This window comes from Telmatherina bonti (assembly GCF_933228915.1).
Source record: "Telmatherina bonti genome assembly, chromosome: 8".
Taxonomy (NCBI): domain Eukaryota; kingdom Metazoa; phylum Chordata; class Actinopteri; order Atheriniformes; family Telmatherinidae; genus Telmatherina; species Telmatherina bonti.
This window is the reverse complement of record NC_136626.1, coordinates 15,845,227-15,871,539: the sequence shown is the minus strand read 5'-3', so window position 1 is coordinate 15,871,539 and position 26,313 is coordinate 15,845,227. Positions and strand designations below refer to the sequence as shown.

Here is a 26,313-nt window from a genome sequence, read left to right as displayed (position 1 = left end):
CCTCACATTCCTCATCAAACCATGTTTGCTCCCCCTTTTAGCCGAGCTGAGTGGCCTTCCCTGTCATGGCTTCCTGCCAGTAATAGACACAGAGGCGCTATGAGAAAAGAGAAAATGGGTGGAGGGCACTGGAGGTGAAAATTCACCAAAACAACATCTGGGGAGGGGTCGGGGATACAGAGGGCCCCGGTCAAGGCTGAAACAAGGTTTTCAGAAGTGAGATTTCAGAGCACAACTAACTCTTTCTGTAAGTTCTGTAATAAAACAGGAAATAAATTACAGAAGTTCTAAAACGTAAACATAAAAACACCCTCCAAAAACCTGTAAAAAGCCAGAAAGGTTGTGGCTCCGGACAAGAACTAAGCAGCCTGATTGTTGATGAACTCAGGACTGAAACATGTTGATACGATTCTAACATCACAAGGGAGAGTAGAAACTAGGACTGTGACGATATGCTTTTGTCCCGATTCGATTCGATTCCGATTTTTTGGGTGCCGATTCGATTTAAAGTGCGATTCTCAAAATTCTTCAATTTTGCTGATTTTTGTATATTAAAACCCAAAAAAAATTTATAAAACTTTTTTTTTTCTAGAAATTTTTCTTGATTTCAGTTAGGAGAAAAATAGCCAGACAATCATTCTGCTGCTATAATGCCCAAGAAGACAAGTAAAAAGATTAATAAAACCAATAAAAATGACAAAAAAATTTTGAAGGAGATTAATTTTATTTTTATTGAAAAAAAAACATTTTTTTTAACAAAAAATCACAAAAAAAAAAAAAAAAAATCCCGATTTTCGATTTTTCGATTCGATTTTCCCACCCCTAGTAGAAACTACATGGAAATTGAACTTTGCTTTGTATGCAACAATGCACACATTTGCTAACAGCTAGTTAGACCTGAGCTTTGTTTCCAATACAATGCTGAGATTATAAAACAAGACCTAACTTGGCATCAATATTACATTATACATGTAGTGTATCCTACTAATACCTGAATTCTGGAAACATAAATATCTCTAAAACTCCCTCTTTCATTCAACAATAATAAATAAATAATAGATATTCTAACAAAGGCACAGCTGCACCTGAAATAATTGAATTAAAGATGGAAGAAATGACTCTTTTTCATGTATTTATCAGTAAAAGAAGACTTGTATGAAATAAAACTTATCATCTTTTTAATCTGGTGACCATGGTTACAATCAAACCTACTGAACTACTATCTTATCATCACAAAGGGACATAAAATAAAAACAGAAGAAAGACCAACCAAGTTTTTTTTTTTTTTCCTGGAGCTTTAACCTACATTAAAGCTCATCCTCCAGCGGTGTCCCATTTATTGGATTTATTGAACAGGGGAACATCCACCAGCTCTTTAACAAAGTTAATGGCTGTTGTATTGTCAATGACTGTAGCGTGCATACACACACACACACACACACATGCATATAAGCTGGTCCTCTGTAGCCTTTGGCCCTGAGTAACGTGACACCTCACAAGATGAGGTTCAGGGGCGATGGTTTGACACCCAACTCTCCAGGGCCATGTTCTGGGGTCAGAAGGGCAAAAGGTCTGCATTCCTCTGGGCGACACCTGAGCCTGATAACAGCTCACCCCCCCCTCCACACTACCCCCAACGATTTAGCATAAACATGCACTCAACATATTACTGTAACACAAAGACAGAGCGCACGTAAATATACCTCCATATAGAGAAGAACACTCGTCTCCATGACTCTGATAACCCCTCAGGCACATGGCCACTGTCAACTCCGCACAAAGGCCAGGAATTTATGACACTGGCTGTTTCACTGCATTGGCACCAGATAGGCGCAGGGCGAGGGTGTGTAGAGTATGTGTGACTGCGCGTGAAGAACAACCTGATCCTTATCAAATATTTGTTTCTATGATCGTATATCAGGCAACAAATTGGCCTTCGAGTCAGCGCCGAGATGTAAATAATAGTGGAATAATCTGAGCTGTCATTTGGTTGTACTGATATTAGGTGCCTGGTCTACAAGAATGTGAGAATGTGTGTGTGTGTTTGGGTGTGTGTGTGTTTGAGAGAAAAAGTGAGGTTGAGCAAACTCTGATAAGCCTTGGAGGGAGACGATAATCTGCTGCTCCCGATTGCCCCTGTAAAAGCACTTGTATTCACTTGTAAATCTGTATCCGCACAAGCATGTCGGCCGAATGTATGTTAAATGTAGAAACAGAAAGGACCAGGGCGTGCTGACAAATAAGGGGAATGTAAGCAGGAGCGTGAATGGCATGCTTGTCCTGTGGTTTCTTCACTTGGCGACGAAGAACTCAGCCTTGATCTGCTTCCTCTCCATTTGGTGCTAAATCACTCAGTGCTTGCAAGGCCCTTCAGGAGCTGCAGGAGCCTGGCTGTTCCATTACAACGGCTACAAAACCCCTGCTAATATAGCCAAGCATGCACTCGTTCTCGCTAGCACAACGTGGCTCCCTGCCAAAGTGCTCCTCGTGAAGCCTAACTCGCCCACTGCTGCTGGCGTTTCTGCTCTGCTGCAACTGCACTGACAGTGGCTGCTAATTCTGGTCAGCCTGCAGTCCCCCAGCTTGATCCAAACAACAACAACAACCCGGCTGTGTGATAACAAACAACTATTCTCACAGAAACCCCCTTCGGTGCAATAAATGAATGTCAATCTCTTAGTAAAGAATTTATTAGCAACACCAATCTTTGAGTAACAAAAAGATGTTTCTACTAGTTGGGTAAAGCAGATAACTAGGCCACTCTCGCACAATCAGGTGATGATGTGTGAGAGGAAACTCTGCAGGTCAGCGATGGAGCTGGAATTAGTTTTCTAAACACCAGCTGGACACGTTTACGCCGTGATGTCTGCGTGGGGCTGAAGGGAAGGTTTGCAGTGATCTGTGCTGCAGCTTCCAAGGAGGAAGACTCGGTGCTGCTTAGGGAGGTTTGTCACTGCCTGAAAGAGCCCTGAAGTATCTAAAATGATAGAAACCGGGGGAGTTTTTAAATGTGAACTGACCTTCGATTGTTCCTTTCGCCGAACAAACACTGCACTATCCTTCAAGAAAGGACAAGAGATAATTCTGTCCCACAAAGCAGTGATACAGATTCTACCACAAAGACCGTGCATCACAGCTTAGGGAAAGTCTGGATGGACTCCTGTCGCAGTGTGATTGTCTTTTCCTAAGTCCCTAAAACTAAGTCCCTTCTATATTGTAAAACTCACTATGTTTCTTTTTTGAGTTAACCTTTTATGGGGAAAATTACTATTTTTGATCACTTCGTTTTCTATTATTTTCAGCTTGAAACTGTTGATTTATTTATTTTTTTTTTTATTATAATGTTACAACAGAATGTAGGTCTTGTTACATACCCGAAGGACACTTTAAGGTTGAAATTTCTCATTTCAACTTATTTCATTGAGTGCCTTATAAAGGGTTGAGAGAAGGTCATTTTTGGCTTTTTAAATATAAGCCTAGTTACTCAAACATGCATTTAACTTTTTAAGCATTTAAATGGTAACTGAGATGTATATTGGATTAAACAGGTGAAAATTTTCATTGGTTCCCCTAAAATTGTAGAAACGTTTTTCATTTTATTTAAAAATTTGTCACTAAAAACTGTGTCAGAAACAAATGCTGCGCCACCAAACCTGCACTACTGTCACTTTGGACCTTTTATTCATTTAAACTACTAACTGATCAGGAAGATTATGCCTCGATGCACACACATAAAATACTTGGCTTATCAAACAGAAACCAGAACACTTATTTTTATTACAGCTGCTCTGGTGATAAAAAGGAAGAACAAACCAGAGAAAATGTGGTGAGCAAACTATGTGACCTGAACTTCACATCTAACGTTAAGCTGAGGAATCTGTTCTGGATTTGAAGTGCTGCTCAAAGTTGTTGACTTCCTCCAGACCCAACGGAGCAATCATCGGCCAAGATTAGGTTCCAGGTTTGAACTCAGAGGCTTGAACTCCCTGTAACTTTATCAGCCAGGGCCAACTCTCATATGCAATAGCCAATGTGACCAAAACAACCCCCAGAAATGGCTCTTATCCCATTTTGAGTGCTGTCCAAGTCAGATTCCCCAAATAGGCTCTAAAGAGAACAAGAGATTTCCAACACACTGCTGAGCTCACCACCCCTAAAGTCCATCAATCATTATAGTCCATACAAATAGAGCATTCAGATGGACAAAAAAAGTCAGTCAATAGGCAGCACACGAGGAGTCTGGAGTGTATCCGGTGAGAGAAAAAGAAGCAGCCAGACAGACAGAAGGAAACTATAGTCACAGAGAGTCATCTACATCTACACTGCTTCATTAATTCAGCAGTCACTCTTATTCAAGCTTCTTAAAAACAAGAGGCCTGTCTAACTATTACTCCTGCAGACAGAATGAGGTCTGGATGAACTCATTTTCATGTAGAATCAGAAACAAGACAAAAAAGATGAGAGAGTAATAGTGGAATGCAGCTCTGGCAGCTTTATAAAATACTGCTAGAATACTGAGAAGTTTGAAGAGTCAGTCTATTATGTGGGAATCTAAATGTACATACACTGCACACTGTAAAAAATACTTTACTGGTAACCTTAAAGGTAACTTTGATGCTTCCACCAACAAATGTGTATGACTTAGTAAAGCATTTCATTCTTTTATAACATAAAGAAGTAGGTTTCCAGCACAGTAATACATATTTCCATCCCCTCCTGCTTTTAGACTTCCAGATATTCCACTTATGTTTGGTGTTTCTGATACTAAACAGCTTTGTTTTTAGATATATCTTATCTACAAACTGTTCAAAACTGGGAACAACTGCAACCAAATAATCAGTTAAAATAATATGCTACAAGTGTTGATGATGCAATCCTGATATGGGACACTGAGGGTGTACGGATGGCACAGAGCAAGCTGCTGTCCTTTAACACTGCTGCCCACCATCCCCCAACACTTCCCAGTAGTTTAAAGTGAAGGAGAGGTGTCACTCTGCAGTCAATACAAATCCTGTTAACAGCAACCCAAAAGCACACAGGGAAGTCAGTACTAAAGCTGAAGGCGACACTGAAGCAAAGGGAACTACAGTGCCCACTGTATCCACAATAAACAAGCGGTAATGAGTGTTGATGACACGTAGCCGAGCACATTGCTCTTTTCCGGTGCAGTGAAGTGTGGGATGGTGTCACCAAAACCCACAGGAATCAATTGCAAAGTCAACATACAGAAGGGAGGGAGGCAGTTCCGGAGCAGGGAGGGAAAGAAAAAAATAAATAAATAAGTTGCTTGTTCCTTGACTCAGTTTCACATAAAAAAAAAACAAAAAACCCCACACTATCACAGGCGTGCGGTTGGCTACTCCAGTAAAGCAGATATATACTGGAGGTCATGATCACGGTGCAGAATAGCAGCAAGTTTAGAGAAAATTAAGGACATCTGAAGCCGTTACAAAAGTCAAGGAACTGAACTAATAATCAGTGGGGAAAAAGAAAAAAAAAACAAAACAAAACTGCTGAACAAGCAACTCCAGGCTCCAATTGTGTCCACTCATCTGCTTACCCGGCAGAAACTACAACAACGATACCAGCTAATTTAATCTAGACTGCAAAATAAGGTCTCTAAGCTCTCAAAAGGTGAACCTAGAAATAGCATTAATTTAATTAGCTCTGTGCTGCATGATTAGTGCAGCACAGAGCTAATTAGGATGGGCCGGTACACCAAGACTCACTTGAGACTGGCTTAAACCTAATCCCTCACGGAAAGTCTCAGACAGTTTTGTTGAGCCACAGATGATGTCAGAGACAGCCAGTCAATGAAAGTACAGGACTTCATCAGCTGCCAATCAAAACAAGCAGGCTCTCATCAGAGGAAGATTGGCTTTTCTGAAACTGCTTGCAGTACAATCTGTTACATCTTACTCATCTCCTCATGTTACTGATTTAATAAATGTGAGGGGAAAAGCCATTTTAATAAGTTTAACAATTCAGTTACTGTGGTTTTAACACTTAGAAAGCAGCTGATTTCATTTCAAGCCTTCATTCCTCCTGTAAAACTGCTGCTGTGAACATATAAGCTCACGTATTTAGCAGAGTATTCAGGCTGGCTTTGGACTCATACAACTTGAAATGGCTGTTGCGTGCCACAGAAAAGTGTAGTAATTATAGGCTCAGCTCAAGATGTACTAAATGGTTCAAACTACCACGCTGCCACATCACAGAGAACAAAACGTCGGAAGTCGGAGAAAAAAAGGCAGAGCTTAGAGCGACAGGGAGCAGTGTGCTGGCTGTCATCATCTTAGTTGAAGCCACTAGGCACACAAGTCAATAAGAAGCATGGAAAGCGAAGCATGCAGTACTAGAAGCTTTGCTCAAACTCTACAAGCCATGAATCTGTCTTTCTGTCCACACAAACTTCTATAAAGTTCCATAACAAGAAGATTAAAAAGAAGAGAGGACTTTATTAAAATCTCTAAGAATGAAAGTGATTTGCTCACATCACATCCTTCTGTGTGAACTGCAGTTATGAGTAAATTGGACATTATTTCCAAACAGAAATGTCACATCTGAATTAGGGCTGGGCGATATATCGAATATACTCGATATATCGTTGCTAGTCCCCTGTGCGAATATAGAAAATGCCTACATTCGTCATATTCGAGTATCCTGCTGTCACGCAGTTGTTTTTAGCTGTGGGCGGGGTTTTCTCCCTCCTCCTCGACTCTGCACCGCTTTGCACGGAGAGTTAAAGCAAGCGCACCTCGTTACGTACATAACGTGAGCTACGTGCTGAGAGGCAGCGTGTAGCCACTTTCTCGCTAAATCTGGCGACTTCTTGTGAAAAGCGACTAGCGACAAATCTAGCAACTTTTACAGGAGTTATTGGAGACTTTCCTGGTGTTTTGGCGACTGACTGACTTTAAAGCGCATATTGTAAAGTTATTGTCAGGAACGAGAGTCCCTCCCCGTCCTAAAGCACTCAGTCGCTCCGGCTGCAGCTGCAGCCAGTCAGAGGAGCAGAGAGGACACCTGCACGACTCCACCTACAGTCACAATGAACAGCCAAATCCGCCACTGATCCCGCTTGGATTACAGAGTGGGACGTAAATTGCAAAGTTTTTCACGTCACGCAAAAATAATTCATTATATTTGATTACATTCACAACCTCTGTCACTGACTCACCTCATCCACTGTGTGTGACACAAGCATATTTATCTAGCTCGTCATGTCTCTAGAAAGTACAGAAAGGAGTGGGAATCAAATTCTGAATTCAAAGCTGGCTGAAGCCGTTTATTGGAGACGATACGAGGACATTCTGCCTGTATAAGACTGATTTCTACGCTAAACTCTGCGATTAAACAAAATACACGACAACTCAAAAACGTATCCGTAAAGCAAAGCCTTATAATAGTTCATCATTTGAAAAGTCCCCCCTAGAGCACCTATTTTCATACGTTGCATTTATTACATCATGCAAAGTCACTTTACTTTGTTTTAAAATGACATGTTTCTGCCACTGCTTTAACTGTCCAATAAATGCGGTTTGCTTCATTACAATTTCATCCTTTTGGCATAAATGTTTAAAATCAGCATGTCTTAATGCAGTATGAGCAATTATGTTTTAATGTAGACACAAAATCATCTTACTGATGTGATTGTATGCACCAAAGCATTCATTCAAGGCTAAGGTAAATATCGAGATATATATCGTATATCGTGACATGGCATAAAAATATTGGGATATTACTGAAAGGTCATATCGCCCAGCCCTAATCTGAATTCCTCCTGTCTAATGTCTGAGTTTCACTCATGAGGGACACTGATATGGAGGAATATGATTAGACAGCTATGATGGACTGGCGAGCTGTCCAGGGTGTACCCTGCCTCCCAGCTGAAGACTGCTGGAATAGGCTCCAGATTCCAGCGACCCTTGGTCAGACTAAGCGGTTCAGATGATGAACGAATGAATGAATGATTAGACAGGTTGGCTGTTTGTTGTGATGTTTTATTTTCTAAAAGTTTATCAATGTTCTCCCAGATCATCTTGTCTGAACTGTCCAACTCTATACCTCCATACTTACCATTCCTGATTTTGTCCTCTTTTTTATGTGTATTTTTAAAAGTGATAACAGTCAACAGGTATTCAAAACTCTTGAGGAATATTTGTGATGTTATATGCTTGTTATAGATTAAAAAAATAGCAGCAAACTTTTACCCCAAAATAAACTTTCATTTAACATATTTGGTATATTTATGGGTAGAAGTAAATATGTTTGTAATGTTGGCTGTAAACAATGCCCAAGGAGTGTGCCGCCACGAAAATCTACTTAAAGTGACGACATTGCCAAACAATCATCCCTGAAGCTTTAGCCCAGTGAAACAGAAATAAAAGAACAATTGACAACATAGCAAGAAAGAACAGATGCTTCTCCTTTTTTTTGGCTTACCTGTTGGTCTGCTTGTGGAAAGCACCCCCTCCTCCTGAGGTTTGCACGCTAGCATCTGTCTGTGCACATGCAGCGCCTCTGAGGAATGTGCAGCATTTCCCTGACTCACATCTCCTGAACTGCTGCAGAGGCTTTCCATGAGTGCTTCTCCTGCCCCGGCTCTGCTGGATCCCTCCAGGGCCCTGCCGCCCTGACCTGCGTCCCCTCCCCTGCTGGGCCTCCTTTGAGGGTCCGTTCGAGATGGGATGAGAATTCGAACAGAGGGTCGATGAGCAATCTCTGGCTCGTCGTCCTCTGGGATCGGGTTGTACCAAATCTCCCCCTCGTCGTCGGCGTCATTCTCTTCGGCAGGGTCCACGCTCCGAGGGTGAGGGGAAACCTTCGCCGGAGTAACGCTTACCTAAAATTAGACAGACGGACATCCTGGTAAACCTCAAGTTAACTTTCTTAAGATAAACACTCTTTTTTTTTTGTCATTTTCATTCTCATGTATCTGTTTATTATCTCTAATAACGTTTAATAAGACTTTTCCAGACTAGAGGAAGCCAACCTGAGGCAGCTGCAGGCGAACTGGCCGTGGCGGTGTTCCCCCTGTATGTCTCTGGTTGTCTGGGGAAGGACTGGGAGGCAGATGTGGCTGATGGGAGCCCTGGCTGCTCTCTTCCTCAACTCCCAGCATCCCTTGCAAGTTATCCCTGTAGTGATTTTTTACCTGGGAGCTCTGCTGCAGCCAGCTGCGCTTTTTGGAGACGGTGATTGTGGTAAGCTGCGGCCTCCATGACGAAGGCTCGTTGCTCGATCTGCTCACTTCTCGCCCATTAGCGCACGGGGTGTGAACATGCTCAAAGAAACCTGAAGTGGAGACAGATCATCAGAGCTACAGCATCACGCCAGGAGACGCTAAAATCATTATGTTGGATGAAAAGGCAGCTAATCGCCATCTGGATAATCATAATTTAAGTAATTATTGATATAAACTAGATTGCAGAAACTGATGTTTAATCTCAAACAACTCGTGTCAAAACAAGTTGAAGGAAACATCCATATCAGAAAAACCACAAAGCATGGAAGGACTGATTCCCATCCAGTTTTACATATTTTTCCTCTGAAATCTTTGTCCTTTCATCAGTCTTTTAAAATAACTCAATAAACTATTTCTCAGATTAATCTATTATTATTTTTATTCCTATTATATTATTACTGTTGGAAGGCTTATTGTTTGTGCTTATTGGCCTAGTTTTTGGAATCACGTTACCACAACCCTCTTTTATGCACCTTTTCCTTTTTCCACCTCTGCGACATCTCATTTCACGCCAGATCCAGTAATATGTGGGCTTTGATTTCAAAGGGGGAAACTGTGGGTTTTAGTGCAAATATCTTCCATTGAAGCAGCTTGGAAAAGGGGGCAAGAAACCGCTGACATTACAGCTAAGAAAATATAAAAGAGAAGGGGGGAGGATGGGCAAAGAAACTGATGATAAGTGCAGCCAGTGGCGATATGTGCACAGTGAAACAGGCCAAGTAAAAGAGACGTTGACGTGTATGGTCTGATGGTCCAAAGAAAGGCACAAAGGAGTTCTTGCTTTGCTTTAAGCATGTGAGTTTTTTTTTTTTTCTTCCAATCAGATACTAAGAAATGACAAAAGTCTGTAGCAGATGTAACTAGAGGAAAAACAACATGTGTGACAGGGAGAGTGCGGTGCTGAGGTCTTGCTCCAACATGCACAGCAGGCTCATATAAAAGGCTGTTTTGATCCCCACCAAGTCTCAGACGAGCCCCTCCATGTGCCGTAATGACAACCTCACCTCTCCTCAAGAAAATACATTTTCACGCATGTTAGGCCATCCAGTAAATTACAGGCCTGGGGATATTTTCACTTTATGAAAATGAGCATTTGACACAGGAGATCTAGCTTATACATATGTAACTGTGCCATAAAATATGAAAGAATTTGAATAAAACCACACTATTTCATTTCCACCATTATGAAAGCAAAGAGCTCTGACAAAAGAAAACTGCAGTATAGATTCCAAAAGTACTACTTTGTGTTTTGACATTCAAATTACTTTCTCCCCTACGCGGTTGTATTTATTGACAAAAGCCGGAAAATGGCACAAGGACAGTGAAGGCCTCCACGGGAAAATTCCTGAAAGTCAACCAGCCTCTCTCAACAGTATCTAATACCTTCCCTGTGACGTAAAGCTCAAAAAGCTAATGTCCAACAAACCCAAACTCTGGTCAGGCACAAAGTGGCATTAAACTGATTTTATTCGGGAAGCAACTCCTTTGCATTCCTGCTGACTGTATAAGATACTTGTGTTCTGTAATCATTCAGCCTTCAGTAGCAGGAAAAAGCATTTTTATCATCTAAAAACATCCACCGCCTCTCTGTCCACTGCTTCATTTGAGATTAGTAACAACCACAACATCAACAGGATGTAAAGTGCATTTTAGGATATTTTGTCTTTTCTGCTCATTTTAATTTATTGGGGACTTTCTAGTCAGAACCATGTTTGTATGACTGAACGGTGGCGTGTTTGCATTAGTCTGGGTTAGAGTTATTTGTGGGCATGGTACTGAGTAGTTTTGATTGTGCTGTTTGAAGAGGAAGGGAAGAAACCTAAACTACGTTTTTGGTGGTTTACTGAGTCCTATATGTTACTCTCTGAGACCGAGCTTCCAGGTTGGATTCATCTCCTCATTTAGTTTGTTTTCATCTGCTGTGGCCTGACTTCAGTCAAGCTTCAGCCTTGCAACGCATGAGTGAAGAGAGGCGAGATAGTAGTGCATGGACCTGTTGTCAACATGCTGCTTTATTGAAGGGGTCTTTCATAACTGGAAAAGGAAGCTTGTTCTGACATGAGCAGCATTCCAGACCACAGCTCCACATTTACAGCCTTGCTGCTGACTCCCTCCACTGACACACTCATTTGCAGGAAAAACTGCTTCCCAAATAAACAAAGAAAGATACAGTATAAATAGTTATGTGTGGTCAATAAAAGAAAGCAATTTCTGACCGCTGATTACTCGTTTTTGGAAAAAAGAAAACACAAACATGTCCAAATTCCACCACACCAGTTCAACAAAAGAATGACAGCAACGCAGCCTTCAAACCAATTTTCCTCGGAGATGCCTTTCTCCAAATGGAAATTCCAACAACAAGCAAAATACTTTAAACCAAATCTGGGCTCCATCTGACTCACAGCCTTCTTCACAGCACAGTGTTGATCAGTTTCACAGATGCAGAATTCCTGCAAACAACTGTAGCTGGAAACACCTGAAAGGAGAGCAAGGAGGCTGTCAGGCAACAAATGCAGACTGATCACTTCACAGGTAAATGTAAAGAGAGGGAAAAAAAAGAGAATAAATTGTGAATTTAACCACAGAACTGTCGTATAACTCCACACTGGCAATGACTTGAAATCCGTTTCTTCATTTAGGCTTATTTGTGCACGTTTAAAGTGTTTTTTTGTATATATTCTTAACCACACACTGACAAAAACATTTTACTTCATCATCTTTTAAACATGCTCATCTTCTTGCACTAGTTTTACAAAAGACTCATTTAAGTTTTACAAGAGAGACTCATAAACCTTCATCGACACCGACGCTGTGAATTTAGACACTATATAGAGCCAGTCCATTAAAATTTCCATGCAAGAGCTAACACAGCCTGTCCGTCTGTGCCCTCATGGTGTGAAGACAATGTGTTCACTGCACGGACAACTCACACCCTTGACCTGAAGGTAGCAGATGGCCAGAGCACATAACACAAAGCTACATGTGTTTGTGAGAAAATGAAGAGGGGAGGAAAAAAAAAGGGAAATGGGGAGGTGGTGCAGAGACAGGGAGGAGTGTTATGGTTTGTAAAGTTATCAGGAAAACTGCTGGTGCTAGTGTGGACCTGTGCCATGTCAGTCTGGTAGTAAACCCACTTATGTGTACGTCTTAATCCTCTGAGTGCTTGATTTATTTTTTTTTTTTCTCCACCACTAAGACAATAGACTCGATCCACTTTCCCATTGGCCTCTCATTTCTTTCCTGAATTCCCTTTTCGTCATAGAGGCTCTTCTTTTGATGAGAGCAAAACACACACCAGCTAGTTTTCTCCAGCATGTAGACAACACTTTGTTGTGTATACAGAGTTACTGAGCCCCCCTTCAGAGGGAATCTTTTGCAGTGTGCCACGCATTCCTGTTGACACCCATTTATATGCTAATGAGGATTCTCGGTGTAGATTTTTCTTTTTACACCATGCAGGGACGAGATCGCTCAGGGATACATCACATGTCAACACTTGCATCCCACTGAGGCGTTTTGGCAGCACTGCCATCACTTCCTCCTCAATATGTTGGCTTGAAACCTGAATTCTTTTCTGTGCTGCAGCTCTTTTGGTGACTCTTTTGTCCTTTCTAAATGTGTCATGGAGGGAAAAGAAGACACATGGGGACACAGCAGAGGCCAAGTAGGTCTAAAACATTAGCAAAAATGAAAGTCAGGAGCCCCTAAGATGACCACCCGATACCGCGGAGGAATATTCAGCGCTATTCCTGCGATTGTCCCACTCTTTGTATACACCATCATATGACTCATACATCTTGTAAAACCATCCTGGAACGAAGCCTGATGCCTCAGGTTTCGCTTCCATCACCTGATCCGTCTTTAGAGCGACCATCCTCCATAAATCTGTCCAGGTACAGACGCACAAGACAAGACAAATCATTGTACCTCCACCTTCGGTCGTGCATTTAAGTGAAAGAAAAAAAAAAAAAAGAAAACAAACGCAGCAGCTAAGTAACAAGGTATCTGGCACAGTGCAGAAACTAAATACCACAACATTCTGATGGGATCTGACAGCAGTGTGGAGGGATTATATTACACCTGCACACACATCTCAAGCTGGAAACAACTGAGAAAGCAAGACTCAAAATTAAAATGTTTATAAGGTTTACAAAGGTTTAACAGTTAAATAAATGATGGCCTTTCTTTTATTACAGTAAGATTTTAAATCTCTTGAGTTTTCATGCTAAACCTCTAATAAGGATTCAGCTGGTCTAGCACTATAAGCCATGGGAAAGCAGACAGCTCAGATCTGTTCAAATGCAAATTCTCCACATTCAAACATACATCTTCTTGCATTAAATATAACACATTACATCAGATACATTGACACATGCATTATAAAATGTCAAATGTGTGTTTATTCCGAATGCAAGGAAGGCCTCTTCCCAAACCTAAGAATAGTGCGACTCTGAGAGATCCATCCTACCAAGGATGCTTTATGACTTTGACAAGAACCAACGGCACAATTTCCATGTCAGGAGTGAATCTCCCCATCTGCTGTGTTTATGGCTCAGTCTCAACATGAAGCTTGACTAACACACCACTCCTTATTTTAGGTCTGGCCAAAACATGACACCTGTGTAATGCATACCCAATAACACGCACACTGCTTCAGCACACCAAAACACAACAAAATCTAAACCCTCCAACTGCAAATACCAACGTGTATAAACGCAGTAGAAATGTGCCCGTTTATCCAGTATTATCAATCCAAAATAAAGAGAGACAATTAGAACCAATCAGTACTGTTATGATGATTAATTAGCAAATCATTACCCAGTTTAATTAGGCCAACATGTTCTCCTGTGACTGTGCAATGAAACTTTGTTAACTTCAACCACTTGGGAGAAGAGCATATTTATTTTTAGAGAACTGGACATGTCTAAACACTTGTATAAATTAAACTTATTGAGGGACCCTAAATAAAAACTATTCTCTAAAAACTTCTGGCTTTGTTTTCTTTTGCTATGTTTTTTGTATTTTTTCTGTATCTTTATAAGGTGCTGAAAAGCCCACAGTGGCGAGATAAACCAAGGGAATGGAATGGAATGGAATCTGAAAAAGTCAATCCAAAGACTCTTTAAAATGCACGTTACCATAGGGCTGTCAAGAGCTGATGACTGAGGAGGAAGGTGACATGACAGAACAACCCCCCAACCTCCCCCTCACGGTTGCTTTCACATCAAGATAGTCCACTAGACTCGGTCCGATTGGGCACTGGGCTCAGTTGTAGGGGGGTGTATCGATGCAAACTGAGATCGCCTTCATGCTGCATTTTGGTCAAACAAGCCAAACCAACAGAATAATATATCCCCATTACCACCAAAGGTGGCGCTGCAATAGTATTTAGCAAAAGAGAGGACAAAGACCCGCGTGAAGAAGAAAACTCTGTTGCGAGTTAAACACGAAAACAAAACCATTGCTGTTTAGGATTTTTTTATTTTGTCTCATGCAAGTTTCCTGCAGAAATACACGGCAACAATGTGCGCAGTATAAACAATGGACAAGGCAGAAGACGATCGCTATGTAGTTACACACAATGCAATGCTATGCCAAATGCAGGAAGTTATTTTTTTGTAATCCACTTCCTGTATTTGGTCCAATAGAAACGGACCACGACCTGTGTCCGAATCAGAATTTGTTTGGCACATTCACAGCTCCTCAAACGAAGAGGACTTTCCGAGCAAACGGGCTCGGAATCGAATAAAAAAAGGCTGATGTGAATATTCCCTAAAAGTCAGTTCACAACCAAAGAAACCTACAGCTCTGGTGTCAGTCTTGCTTTAAATTCCTCTGGCTACAGCTGTGGAAAGGTTCAGTGGGGACAGGGAGAAAAGGAAAAGTTTAGGGAAATGGGAGGTGGGGGGGAGTGCATGGAAACTAATATCTACCAAGATCTAACTTTATCTTAACTAAATTATGGGGAACGAAAGGCCTGTACAATTGGAGCTGTAATAAGCCAACAGTGGCAAGAAGTCAAACAGAGAGGCCCTCTTCCCACCAGATTCACAGCGGATTTTAATTCTAGCTATGCAGCACACTGACAGCCAACTAAAGGCTGCACACGTCTGGCTATCTGTTTATCATGGTAAACAGTAACAGGAGAACTCATGCACTCACAGCACAATACAAGTAAAACCACTTTCGGAGGCAAGAGGAACTGAAGGGGCATCAAAAAGGGTGGTGGTTGTTTTTGGTCCAAATGCAAAAAAAATAAATACGTTTCCACATTTTTTTCCCTAAATATTAATCAAATATTTTCTCTATTTGAACTTTTTCACATTCTGCATCAATTTTTGCGCTACCACAAAGAAGAAACCTCTAAACTTCAAAATTCCACATTTTCGCATCCAACTGGGAACGTTGAGTCGGCTTAAAGGGCAGTGGAACGGATACCAAATAAGCCTTCCAATTCAACGGTTTTCATCACTGTCTATTTTTTTATCTCTTGCAATATATTAATATACACTAGGTGCAGTATGAACAACTAAACATATCTGGTGCCAAGCTGATGATTGTAAGTTCTCTTTTTTTCTTTTTTTTTGCTGTCAGTGGTTTTGTGATACTGATGTTTTCTAGTTTTTACAACCAACAATTCGTCAACACAAAGGCAAAAAGATCATTTAGCACATTATTCATGATCAAACCATTCTTTCAGTAAACACACAAATCCCACCACCAACACCACAGAAAAACGCTCTAGGAGGAGAGTGAGTTAGTTGTTACTGAACTACACTGTGAGTAATACCACCTATCACCTTATGTGCTATTAATTTTTTTGTGTGTTAAAATGCACCTACATTAGTGTTAAGGACAGAACCCACCACCAGTTAGAAACTCTTAAAAAAGGAAAGCAACAGGTCTGAGGTGTCTCTTCCCTTTGCTTTGCATCCAGAAGAAGAGTGCAGGGTGGACCGCCACCAAGCAGTTTACTATGAGCGGTGGAAGATGACAATAATCAGACGGGAGGAAGAAGGATGAAAGGGTCTCTGATTTAGAGGATCCCCTGGACTTGAGGCCACACCGTGTAGCCTTCCTACCTGGCTGCTGCTGCTGCTGCTGTGACTTGATTGTAGGTGACTTGGCCTTAACAGATTTACCGCCTCGGCTGGATGCTTGGACCCCCGGTTTACATCCTGTGAGGCAGAGTCTGTCCTGGCTGCGGACTCCACCACGAGGTAAAGATGAGCCTTCAATGCGCTGCTTCATCTCGAAAGACAGCAGGCGACCCTTGTGCATCCACTCCTGCATCTTATTGACAGTGACACCGTGCGCTTTGTTGACTGAGCTGAACACCTGCGCTCGGACTTCAGTCAGCCCCTGCTTGCTGTCCTGACCCTGCGTTGCTGCTTCGGCATTGCTATCGGAGGACCCCGTTAAGCTGTTGGCTGAGCCGCTGCTCTCATTGAGCTGCCCGCCACGATCTTCTTCAACTCCGGCTTCTCGCTGCAGATCCTCACAGCTGATGGCGTTGCAAAGCACCTGAGGTTCGGACAGCTCACCTACTAGTTCTGCATCAGCTCCTTTAGCCTTACTTTTCTTTGTAGCTTCGTTTTCATCACTGGCTTCTGCATTTTGCATTCCAGGTGCCTGGATACAGGCCGAGGTTCTCCCATGATATTTGATAGCTCCATCGCTAACAGAGCGCTGTAATGTGGGCTTTTTGGTCAATGAGAGGTTGGTCATGCTCGTACTTCTAAGCCTTGGCTTTGACTCCAGATTCTCAGCGAGGCAGAGCAGGAGTGAGTCTGTATCAGACACTTGCTGAGGACTGTTGTCACCTCCTGAAGACCAAGAGTCACTGTCCATGTTTTTGATAGACAACCTGGAGCACAGACTGTCCCTTGAGTGGCTACTACAGGAGGAAGTGGCTTGCTGCTCAGCTAAACCACCACTAATCTGCTGGACATCAAGGTGGATATCATTCATAGCATTGATAAGAAGGTAATAAGCCTCCTGTAGCTGGTTCCTAAGTCTGTCTGTCTCTTGGGCACTGATACTGTCTTCAACCTGTCCCCTACCCTGGCCAGCAACAACATTCTCTGCTCCATCATCATCTGTTTTTTGTCTAATTCTTTCATAAAAGGGCAGAATTTCATTGTCGTAGTAATCATCGTCCTCACTATCTAACGGGTATTTAAGTGTCCCATCTGTGGTACACAGAGATGTCACTTTAAGGTTACAAATTTGCAGCTCAGTAGGGAAAAAAGTTGGGCTTTGCAGACCACCTGCTGTTCCTCCTGTATCCCCTGTATAGTCTGGTCCATAACTTTCTATATTTGTGATCAAAAGGTTTTCTTCTGAGTTTCTTGACACGCAGTTTGGATATACAAGTGCTGTGCAATTTGGAGAGTTTGTCTCTACATTTGGTCCGCTGTCAGAACTCCAGTTGGCGTTGTTTTCCTGGACAGACACTACAGTGCCTGCCATGTGCCGGGGGTGTCTTCTGTCTCTCTGCTGTGTCCGCTCACCATCAGCACCAGTAACCACAGCTTCTAATGGGTTAGCCACCCTTGAATGTGCCTCTACCTGTGCTCGGTGTAAAACATGATTTGAATTGTCCCCAAACCCGATTGAATCCCCAACCCTGCACTGCATAGGGACCGACACAAAATGCTTTTTCTGGACATGCGGTCTCCCCAGTGGGATCCCCGTCGTGATTTTGTCAATGGATGTGGGTCCCTGGTGGCTCCTGTCTCTCTCCCTTGACACATTTCCCTCAAACTGCGCGTCTCTTTGAAGTGGGACCCCCAGGAGCTCCTCATTAACGCGAACCCTGCCCCCGCCGCTCAGCTCCTGAGGACGGGAGCCAGCCAACTCTGCTGCTCGGCTCTGTGGGACCATTAAAACCCCCGTGGTTTGCACCATCGCTCCTTCAGCGTAATTCTCGTATGTACTCATTCTCTCCGCAGTGAAATCCAGCCCTGTGAAGAAAATTACCGGTCGAGCCTCGTCGGAATCTCGCTGCGTTTGCAAAACTTTTTCTTTACCTTCTCGGCCACCATTCGCCGCAGCAGCAGAGCTGTATCCACCGCGGAGCGTCGCTCCTTTCTTGGACTTCTTCCCCCGGAGTTTCGCTAATAAAGTCCTCCGCAGAGGATCAGCCATTACTTTCCGTTTCCCCCCGGTGTCTTACAGCAGGCTGACTCCAGAATGGAAGGGGTCTCTTCGGTCAAAGCTCTCCGAGCGGACGGGCTTCTGTCCATTCTCCGCTGTCACCTCCGCTCTGTCGCCCCTCTGAAACGCTCCTGACTCGCTGCTCAGCCGCACCACCTCTCTCTCTCTCTCTCTCTCTCTCTCTCTCTCTCTCTCTCTCTCTCTCTCTGCTCCACACACTCCCTCTTCTCCCCTCCCTCACCAGCGCCTCACCTCTCCCCGGGTTTGCAGTTCAGATATTTGGAATATTTTTGGCGCTAAGTCCAGAGACTGTGAGCAAACTATTCAGAGAAACTGACAGGAAACTCCAACTGACCTGCTATGGTTGGGAACTGAAGAATTTGTTTTAATAACTTACAACATTGCTATAATATTGCATAGGATACATTCACAAGAGAACAATTAAAATGTAAAATTATTTATTAATGCTCAATCATTTGCTAAAATGAATTTATCTGAATTATTTTTAAATGAAAAGAATAATTGAATGTGTGTCAAACCCTACATTGTTTTGTTTGGCTGTTCGCTAGATACTGTTACTTTGGGGTGGGGAAATAAAATCGGGAGTTTTTTTGTTTCACAATTTTAAAATCGATTTTTTTTTTTGTTAAATAATAGATCATTTTTAAATAAATAAAAATAATCCATTATAAATTTTTTTTGTCATTTTTATTGTTTTTATTGATCTTTTAACTTGTCTTCTTGGGCATTATAGCAGCAGAATGATGGTCTGGCTACTGTGTTGTGTTTTTCCTAAATGAAATCAAGAAAAATGATGAACAAAAAAAAAATGCATTTTTTATGCATTTATTTTGTTTTTAATCTACAAAAATCAAAATCGGAAGAGAATCGAATCGAGACAAAAGCATATTGTCACAGCCCTACTGTTACTAGCAGCAAATTTTGTTGTGCTAAAAAAAATTAAAACTATTTATTATTGCTTAATCAATTGCTAAAATTAATTAATTTGAATTACATTTAAATTAAAAGTATTTATTAAAGTATTAAAAGTACTGTATGTCAAAACTTATATTGTTTTAGTTAGCGCTTTGCTAGATACTGTTTCTAGCAGCAAATCTTTGGAAGTTGTGCTCAAAAGAATTAAAATTTGTGCAGAAATAAAAATCTTCACCATTCTGTTGCTGGTAGTAGGGCAACCAGTATTCTAAAGGACACTATTTGTCTGCTACACAGAGAAATAATGTCTGTAACGTCACTTTTGTGTAAAGATTAAACTTTTTGACTAGTCTCTAAATAATGCATCGCTGCAATTTGCACTAAAATGGTCGTGACATGTTGAACGCCTCAAATATTATGTGCTTTGAAGCTTTCAAGGCGGCACAAAAATGATGACTTCAAAAGAGCAAACAGGCAGTTTAGTCCTGTATCAAAGTTTGCTTACAAATATCAATCTCACATAAGTTTGAATTCATGTCATTAATCCTTCTGTTAATGTTCTAAAACTGCAATGCAGGGAGGATATTCTAAGTTACTTTGTTGACAAAAAAAGAGTCTATTTAGCAGAACCTCGACTGTACGCATGCTCTTCCAGTGACTTGACTCAGAGTTTGAGCCAGTGATGCTACCACAACTGAATGAGGTGGTCCAGTAGATGCGACCCACCAACTGCCCTCAGGATGTTATTCCCTTCAAGATACTTAACCAGTCCTTTGACACCATTAGTCCATATTTCCTGACTATAATCAGTAGTTTCCTAAGTTCAAGTTCTTTACCATCTGTTTTTAAGCATGCTGTGGTCGGAAAAAAACTGGTTTAATTCCTTCAGTCTTCTTTCATTTTAGGCCAGTCCCCTATTGAGAAGAGATCTAGAGAAGATTATGTTTTACTTTTTCTGCTGGCGATACTGGCCCTCATGGCAGATTTTGAAGTTTTGGACCACCCAGCCCTCTCACTTATCAAGCTTAGTAGGTTGGTCCACATCATGACAGATGTCCTTAACTCTTTTGACTGCATCATGACTACTGTATGATGCAGGGATCCATTCTAAGTCTGTGCTTTTCTCATTATCACTGCTTTGGGATTCCTTATTGCACACCATAATGTTCCTTTTCATCAGCAAGCAGATCATTTGTAAATCCATCTGCTGCTGAAAGTAGTTTAAAGGACATAAAACAGTGGGTCTCTCGAAACTTCCACCAGGAATGAAAAAGCTGAATGGATTTTGTCTGACGCTTCCAAAGAACAAAGAAATGTTATTCCAAGTCAAGGTGCTTCAGGCCCTCATTTCAGTCAGGTAAAAACACCTGGGTGTGAAACCTTGTGTTATATGTAACAGTAGTGCCATAAACAGCCCCTTATAGATTGCTTGTCATATGTTGACATCAGGTATTTATGATCCTTTCAACAAATGAGACAAAAAAATTATTTAAATTCAAGATTGTAAATTCTGCTTTTCAGCAGAGGGCAACCTTTTACATTTACTGAAATTTGACAAAGAAATCCAAGATATATTTAGCTTCATTTATAGTATTATGGCTGAGATGGACTGGCGACCTGTCCAGGGTGTACCCTGCCTCTTGCCTTATGATTGTTGGAATAGGCCCCAACCTCCCTGCTGTCCTTACTTGGACTCAGCGGCATAGAAAATGAATGAATGAATGAATGAATGAGTGAATGAACGAATGAATGAATGAATGATTACGTATTATTTCATAGTACATACTCGAAGATGGTTCCCATGTAAACTAGGGTCCCTGATCCCACAAGGGGCAAAACCTAGTTGGCCAACAAGCTTTTGACCTTTTGTGTGATTGTTAGAATTAAGGTAATGTCCACACAGAGACAAGTTTAGGTGTATGCATCTAAGTTTTTAATCATTTGAATGTTTTATTCACATGGAACCAGCATTTTGTTTGGAGAACTTGAATACACTAACTTTTAAAACCATGTCCCAAAGTGAATTTATGGGGACATCCAAATCTGCTAGACAACAATACAGTAAAATACCATTCCAACTTTATGTCCAGCTAAAACTAAAACAATAATTAAAAAAAACAAATAAATGAATAATAAAATAATCATAATAACGTTTTTTTTTTTTTTTTTTTTTTTTATCATCCTCATTAGTAGCTGTGAAGGCATGTCCACAATCAGCAGCAGGAATGAAATGCTCAAACATTCAGACAATGCCGCAAGAAACAATACAGTAAGGAAGGTGATGATTTCTCACTCACTTCTCTCCATATCATGATTTAGTGTTTCTAAATTATTGTGAATTTTCCTGTCATGCGGAATTAGCCTTCTTGTTGGTTCATCTTTATTATAGACACACTGTATTTTATCCCCTTCTATGACAGGTCCAAGTTAAAAGCAAGACCTGCCATTTGATGGATCGCTGCCGATTGCCGGAGTGACACTTTTATCTCAAGTGTATCTTGAGTAATCCTCTCTCTCTATGACCTTGGATATAACCTCTGTCCCTGCCCGCAGCACAACCCAAGGCTGAAAGAGAGTTCGAGACAGCAGAGAAAGGAATGAAACATACTTCACTTAAACCTTAAGCAGTTTGTTTGCTCTTGCCTCTACTTGGAATGTGCAAAAGGATGAGCTGCTGAAAAGCTGCAGCGGGTGTTAGAGTGAAAATACGCCCTCTATAACTCTTCCTGTAAGACACACACATTTAGTTAAATACCTACACTCCGACTAAATCTTTATCCATTAGAAGCCCTGTGGCATAACCATGCCGGCGTTTTCAAGCATACAATACCTACCAATGACAAGCCCCCCTACAATACTGATGCTCGGCCCCTCCACCACCATCACCACCACAACCCCTCAGTAAAACATGATAAGCATCTGTTATTGCCCTGCAGGAGCCGTGTAGGCCCTGACGCCTTGTCCTGCCTCCCCGACTGACTGACTAGACTCAGTCTGGGCAGTTATTCACAGGTCAAAACCTGCAGGCTGCATAGTGTGTGTTTGTGTGTGCAAGAGCAGAAAAAGGGAAAGCAGGAGAATATGGGCGGGGCGGGGGGTTTGAAAGATAGATGCTAAGGGAAGAATCCAAAACTTGCACAGAAATGTTGCATATGTGTAGCAATAAGCCTGAGTTGTATGAAATGGCAACATGCATAGGCGTTCCTCTGAGCAAATGCTTCAGACAGGTTCAAATTCAGCCATCTTTTAGTTTGTAAAGTCAGAAAACACCACAAAATATTTGCTCCCGTAGTTAGATTGTCTGTCACAGTGGACAAGCAAAGCAGATAACAACATCAGTATTTTAACTTGCATATATTCTCTCTGGTGTTTTAAGGAATGGACAGGTTGTCTCTTTTCTCCTTCCTTTGTTGCACCCATCATCAGTCCCTTGTGCTCTTTGTGAAGGCAGTAGCCGAACATCTGCTTGGCTGGCCCCCTTTTTTGAGATGGCCTGGTCAGAGAGTGTATGAGCTGGAAACCAAGTGTGTGCCTGTGTGAGAAAGAGAGACAGAGACCGAGGAAAATAAAAGGAAGAAGGAATTGGACCTCATATGTCTATGTGCATGCACGGTTGCATGTGCACGTGAGTGTGTGTTAGGATTCAAGGTTTTGCAGCTGTTGGGGCTCTCCTCTCCTCCTGATGGCAGTCCATTGTTCCCTCTCTCTCTGTCCCGGCCTGTTTATGGGTCTTCCCTTTTTTTTTTTTTTTCTCCCCAATCACACCGCAACTAAATTTATGCCAGTGGACACAAGCCTTTCTCAGGGTATAAATTATGGCTGGAGGATCCTTGTCAGAGCCGTTCTGCCAACAGCCTGCAGCTCCAAGTTTCAGAGAGTGACATTCTTGTCATTCTTTTACATTTTACTACTCAAAATGAAAATATAAAAGGAAATTCTGTTGTGCCTCACTTCCAGAATATCCACACAACGTCTTGTTAAAGTTCTGGTTTAAAAATTATTCTAGCTTTATTCATTTATTTTTTCACAGACAATACATCTATAAATTTGACTGCTACCATAGTTCACTGTGAAACACAATCCGTTTTATGCCCAGAAGTTAATTGATGTCAGAACAGAAAAGCCATTATTCCTTTAAACAGGTGCCAAAACTCTTTTACAAGACACTTCAGACTAAATGAACTTGTCTTCTTTATTTATTTATATTTTATAACAGGCTGTGTAAATGAATAAAATATATTGGTAACTGCTTCAGCAATAACTTCTGCAGTCCAGCAGTTAGTCTATTGTAAAACTGCTAATTGCCAATTTTACATTTATCATATAAAAGACAAGGTATAACATGGTTTTGATGAGTAGTATGTGTGTTGATTTAACAAGCAAGCTAGAGAGTGGTATTAGGATTAGAAAAAAAACAGACGAAAACAACCAGAACATGTAGTTCTCCATCTGTGTAATCAGAGAAAATACAAACATTATTAACTATACAGCCTCTACAGAATAATCAAGCTTTAATAAAAGACTATTATCAGTGAAATGGGGTGTAAACAACAGTGTTCAGTGTCTCTTCATATCTGTAAATCCAGAATCCAGATAAACTCTAATGTCACTTGACACCAGCATGTCAACAGAGCTGAGGTATTGACCTAAATATTCTGCTTTAGCACAGTTAAAATGTTGTGTTTAGTGTTTATGTTGGGGATAAAATTAGCCAAGTATATTAAAGAAAAGAGTAGAGAGAAAATAAGGCTGCACTCGTAGCAGATCTGAAAGGAAAACTACTATCTTTTTCTTCACTGAACTTATTTGAACAGCAGCAGTAAACAGAGAAACATGATAAACCTTTAATCAGTCACAGTTTATGGTCAGTGTTGCCAGGAAGGGTAGTCAGTATTTGCGTTCTTGTCATTAGAATATGATAAACTGAGGATTTGAGCTGCATTTATTGACTGATTGTTGGAAATTATTACATGCATACCCATCCTGTTTTAACACAGGGAATTAAGCATGATAATCCATAAAGAAATATCATTATGTTGCATTCCCAAATCTTCTCTGGATAAACGGATGTGCAGCAGATCCACTCTGATTCTTTTCTGAGTTTCAAGCCCCACGTAAAACTCCATTCATTGGTTAACCACAGGACAAGGGTCATGATAAGCAAATTCACACAGACAGTATCGCCTCCACTCCCAACCGGTTGGCTGAGTACCACGGGCTGATTTAGACACACTCTCAGATAGCCTGGGCTATCTGTCTGACTGCTTCATGTCGTTATCAAGCGACAAACTCTGACATGTTTATTGTGACAAGGGGTCAGACATCTTCTTGTGTGCTACTGTTCTGTATCTTTGAAAAAGAGGATTTGATCCCTTGCTAAGAGAATGACATGTGTGTTTTTGTCCATACAATCGGTGCAAATACAGTGTACAGCTGTAGGTTTTTAACTAAACTGGCATGTTTGTGGTCATTAAACACACTCACATGAAGCTCCTTGCAACAGATAGCACCAGAACTATACAACCTTTGAAGCATTTTTTTAGATATTATTTTTTATCATTTTTTTCCATACAGTTTGTAGAATCATTCCTTTTTAGCTAAACTAATGCACGTCACAGAAGTACTTTGGTATAGACTAATGGAACTCTAATGCAAGTTTCGAGGAAAAAAGGAGGAAATGGTTTGGAAATATTTAGCTGCAACCAACAGCTTTTACCACAATGTTACTGCAATTTATAATATCATGTTTCTGTCTGACCATCATCTGGAAAATTCCAACCCTCACACAATATTAAACCAAGAAAGAAGAATTAGGACTGCTCTGAATGTGAATTCAGGACTCTCACTGTGAAGCTATCATACATAGAAAATGTACTATACTTCTGATGTGACAACAAGGTGCAAATATTATGGTAGAGAGATGTGTTTGCATTCTGTTTCAGGGAGAGTCCACTTTCTTCTGAACATCTGTTTTGCACGATCAACCAGAATGCCGGTGTGAAAAGCAACTGTTTGCTCCAAGAAAACAACTAAGAGTGCGGGAAGCTTCCTGCAGTGTTGTCATGAAACCACCACCCCTATGGTGGTGTACAGGGTGTTAAAAAAATTAATTAATTTTGAATATTACAATCAGAAATGATAGACTTAGAGGGAAAAGGTAGGCATTGTATTGGCTCTATGTGCACAACAGCACACGTCTGCCAGCAGAACAAAATTGACATACAAGCTGCAACATTGTGCTGGCTCTATGACAATGTCATAAGTCAGACAGCAGCTGCTGTTGGCAGCCAGCTCAGGAAAGGTCCATGAATACTGAGTGGCTATCATAAGGTCTCGACCTTCCAGTAAATGTGTCAGAATGATAAAGGATTACTGTTACTGACATTTTTCCTCATCTTAAGTGGAGCAGAGAATAGCTCAGTTGTTTTTTTTTTGGCACTTTAGTTAATAAATAACATTAGCTTTTAACCTAATGATGAGAAACTATATGATAAATTTTAAATTTTAATAAAGTAAAATTTGACTTTTTTTTCCCCCCATTTTTACTTGACCAACTAATAGCATGTTTGTCCCAAGTGCAACAGAAGAATTAGATGTTCTCTTATTAAATGGAGGATAAGGTTGGCCATGTGTGACATCCAGAGGGAGGGGGAAAAAAAAACACTTTCCTCTGGTAACATGATCCTTGTTACACAAAGAGGCTGAAGTGAAAGAATGCGGTGCATATCATATCAAAGACAGTAACAATTCAACACCACACAAACAAGAGCAGGGCATTGCAAAACATTTATGTGGGAAATTTCCAGCGACTAGACTGACAGCGAGGTGATTAATTCTCAGTGACCTCACTGGTCGTTGCACACAGTCGCTCCAGAGAGAAGAGTTATTTGTGCGTAAATATGGCTGATAAAAATCAGCTCACCGCTGCCGTTTTGGAGGACCAGGTACACATTTCTGACAAGGCCAGGCAC

The 26,313-nt window shown here is 41.2% G+C and overlaps 1 protein-coding gene across 2 annotated transcripts in view; it reads right to left on the bottom strand.

Annotated features, from left to right (window-relative positions):
• The window catches only part of syde2 (synapse defective 1, Rho GTPase, homolog 2 (C. elegans)), a 45,801-nt gene extending 27,287 nt beyond the window's left edge, over positions 1-18,514 (bottom strand). The window contains exons 1-3 of one of the 2 annotated variants that reach the window (XM_079245314.1): positions 16,330-18,514; positions 8,996-9,297; positions 8,446-8,845 (exon numbers count right to left, since the gene is read on the bottom strand). In XM_079245314.1, coding sequence (XP_079101440.1) covers positions 8,446-8,845; positions 8,996-9,297; positions 16,330-18,397 — 2,770 coding nt within the window. In that variant the 5' untranslated portion in view covers positions 18,398-18,514. The remainder of the gene's footprint in view (positions 1-8,445; positions 8,846-8,995; positions 9,298-16,329) is intronic. The other variant, XM_079245315.1, reaches the window with a different exon arrangement.
• Between the last annotated feature and the right edge of the window lie 7,799 nt (positions 18,515-26,313).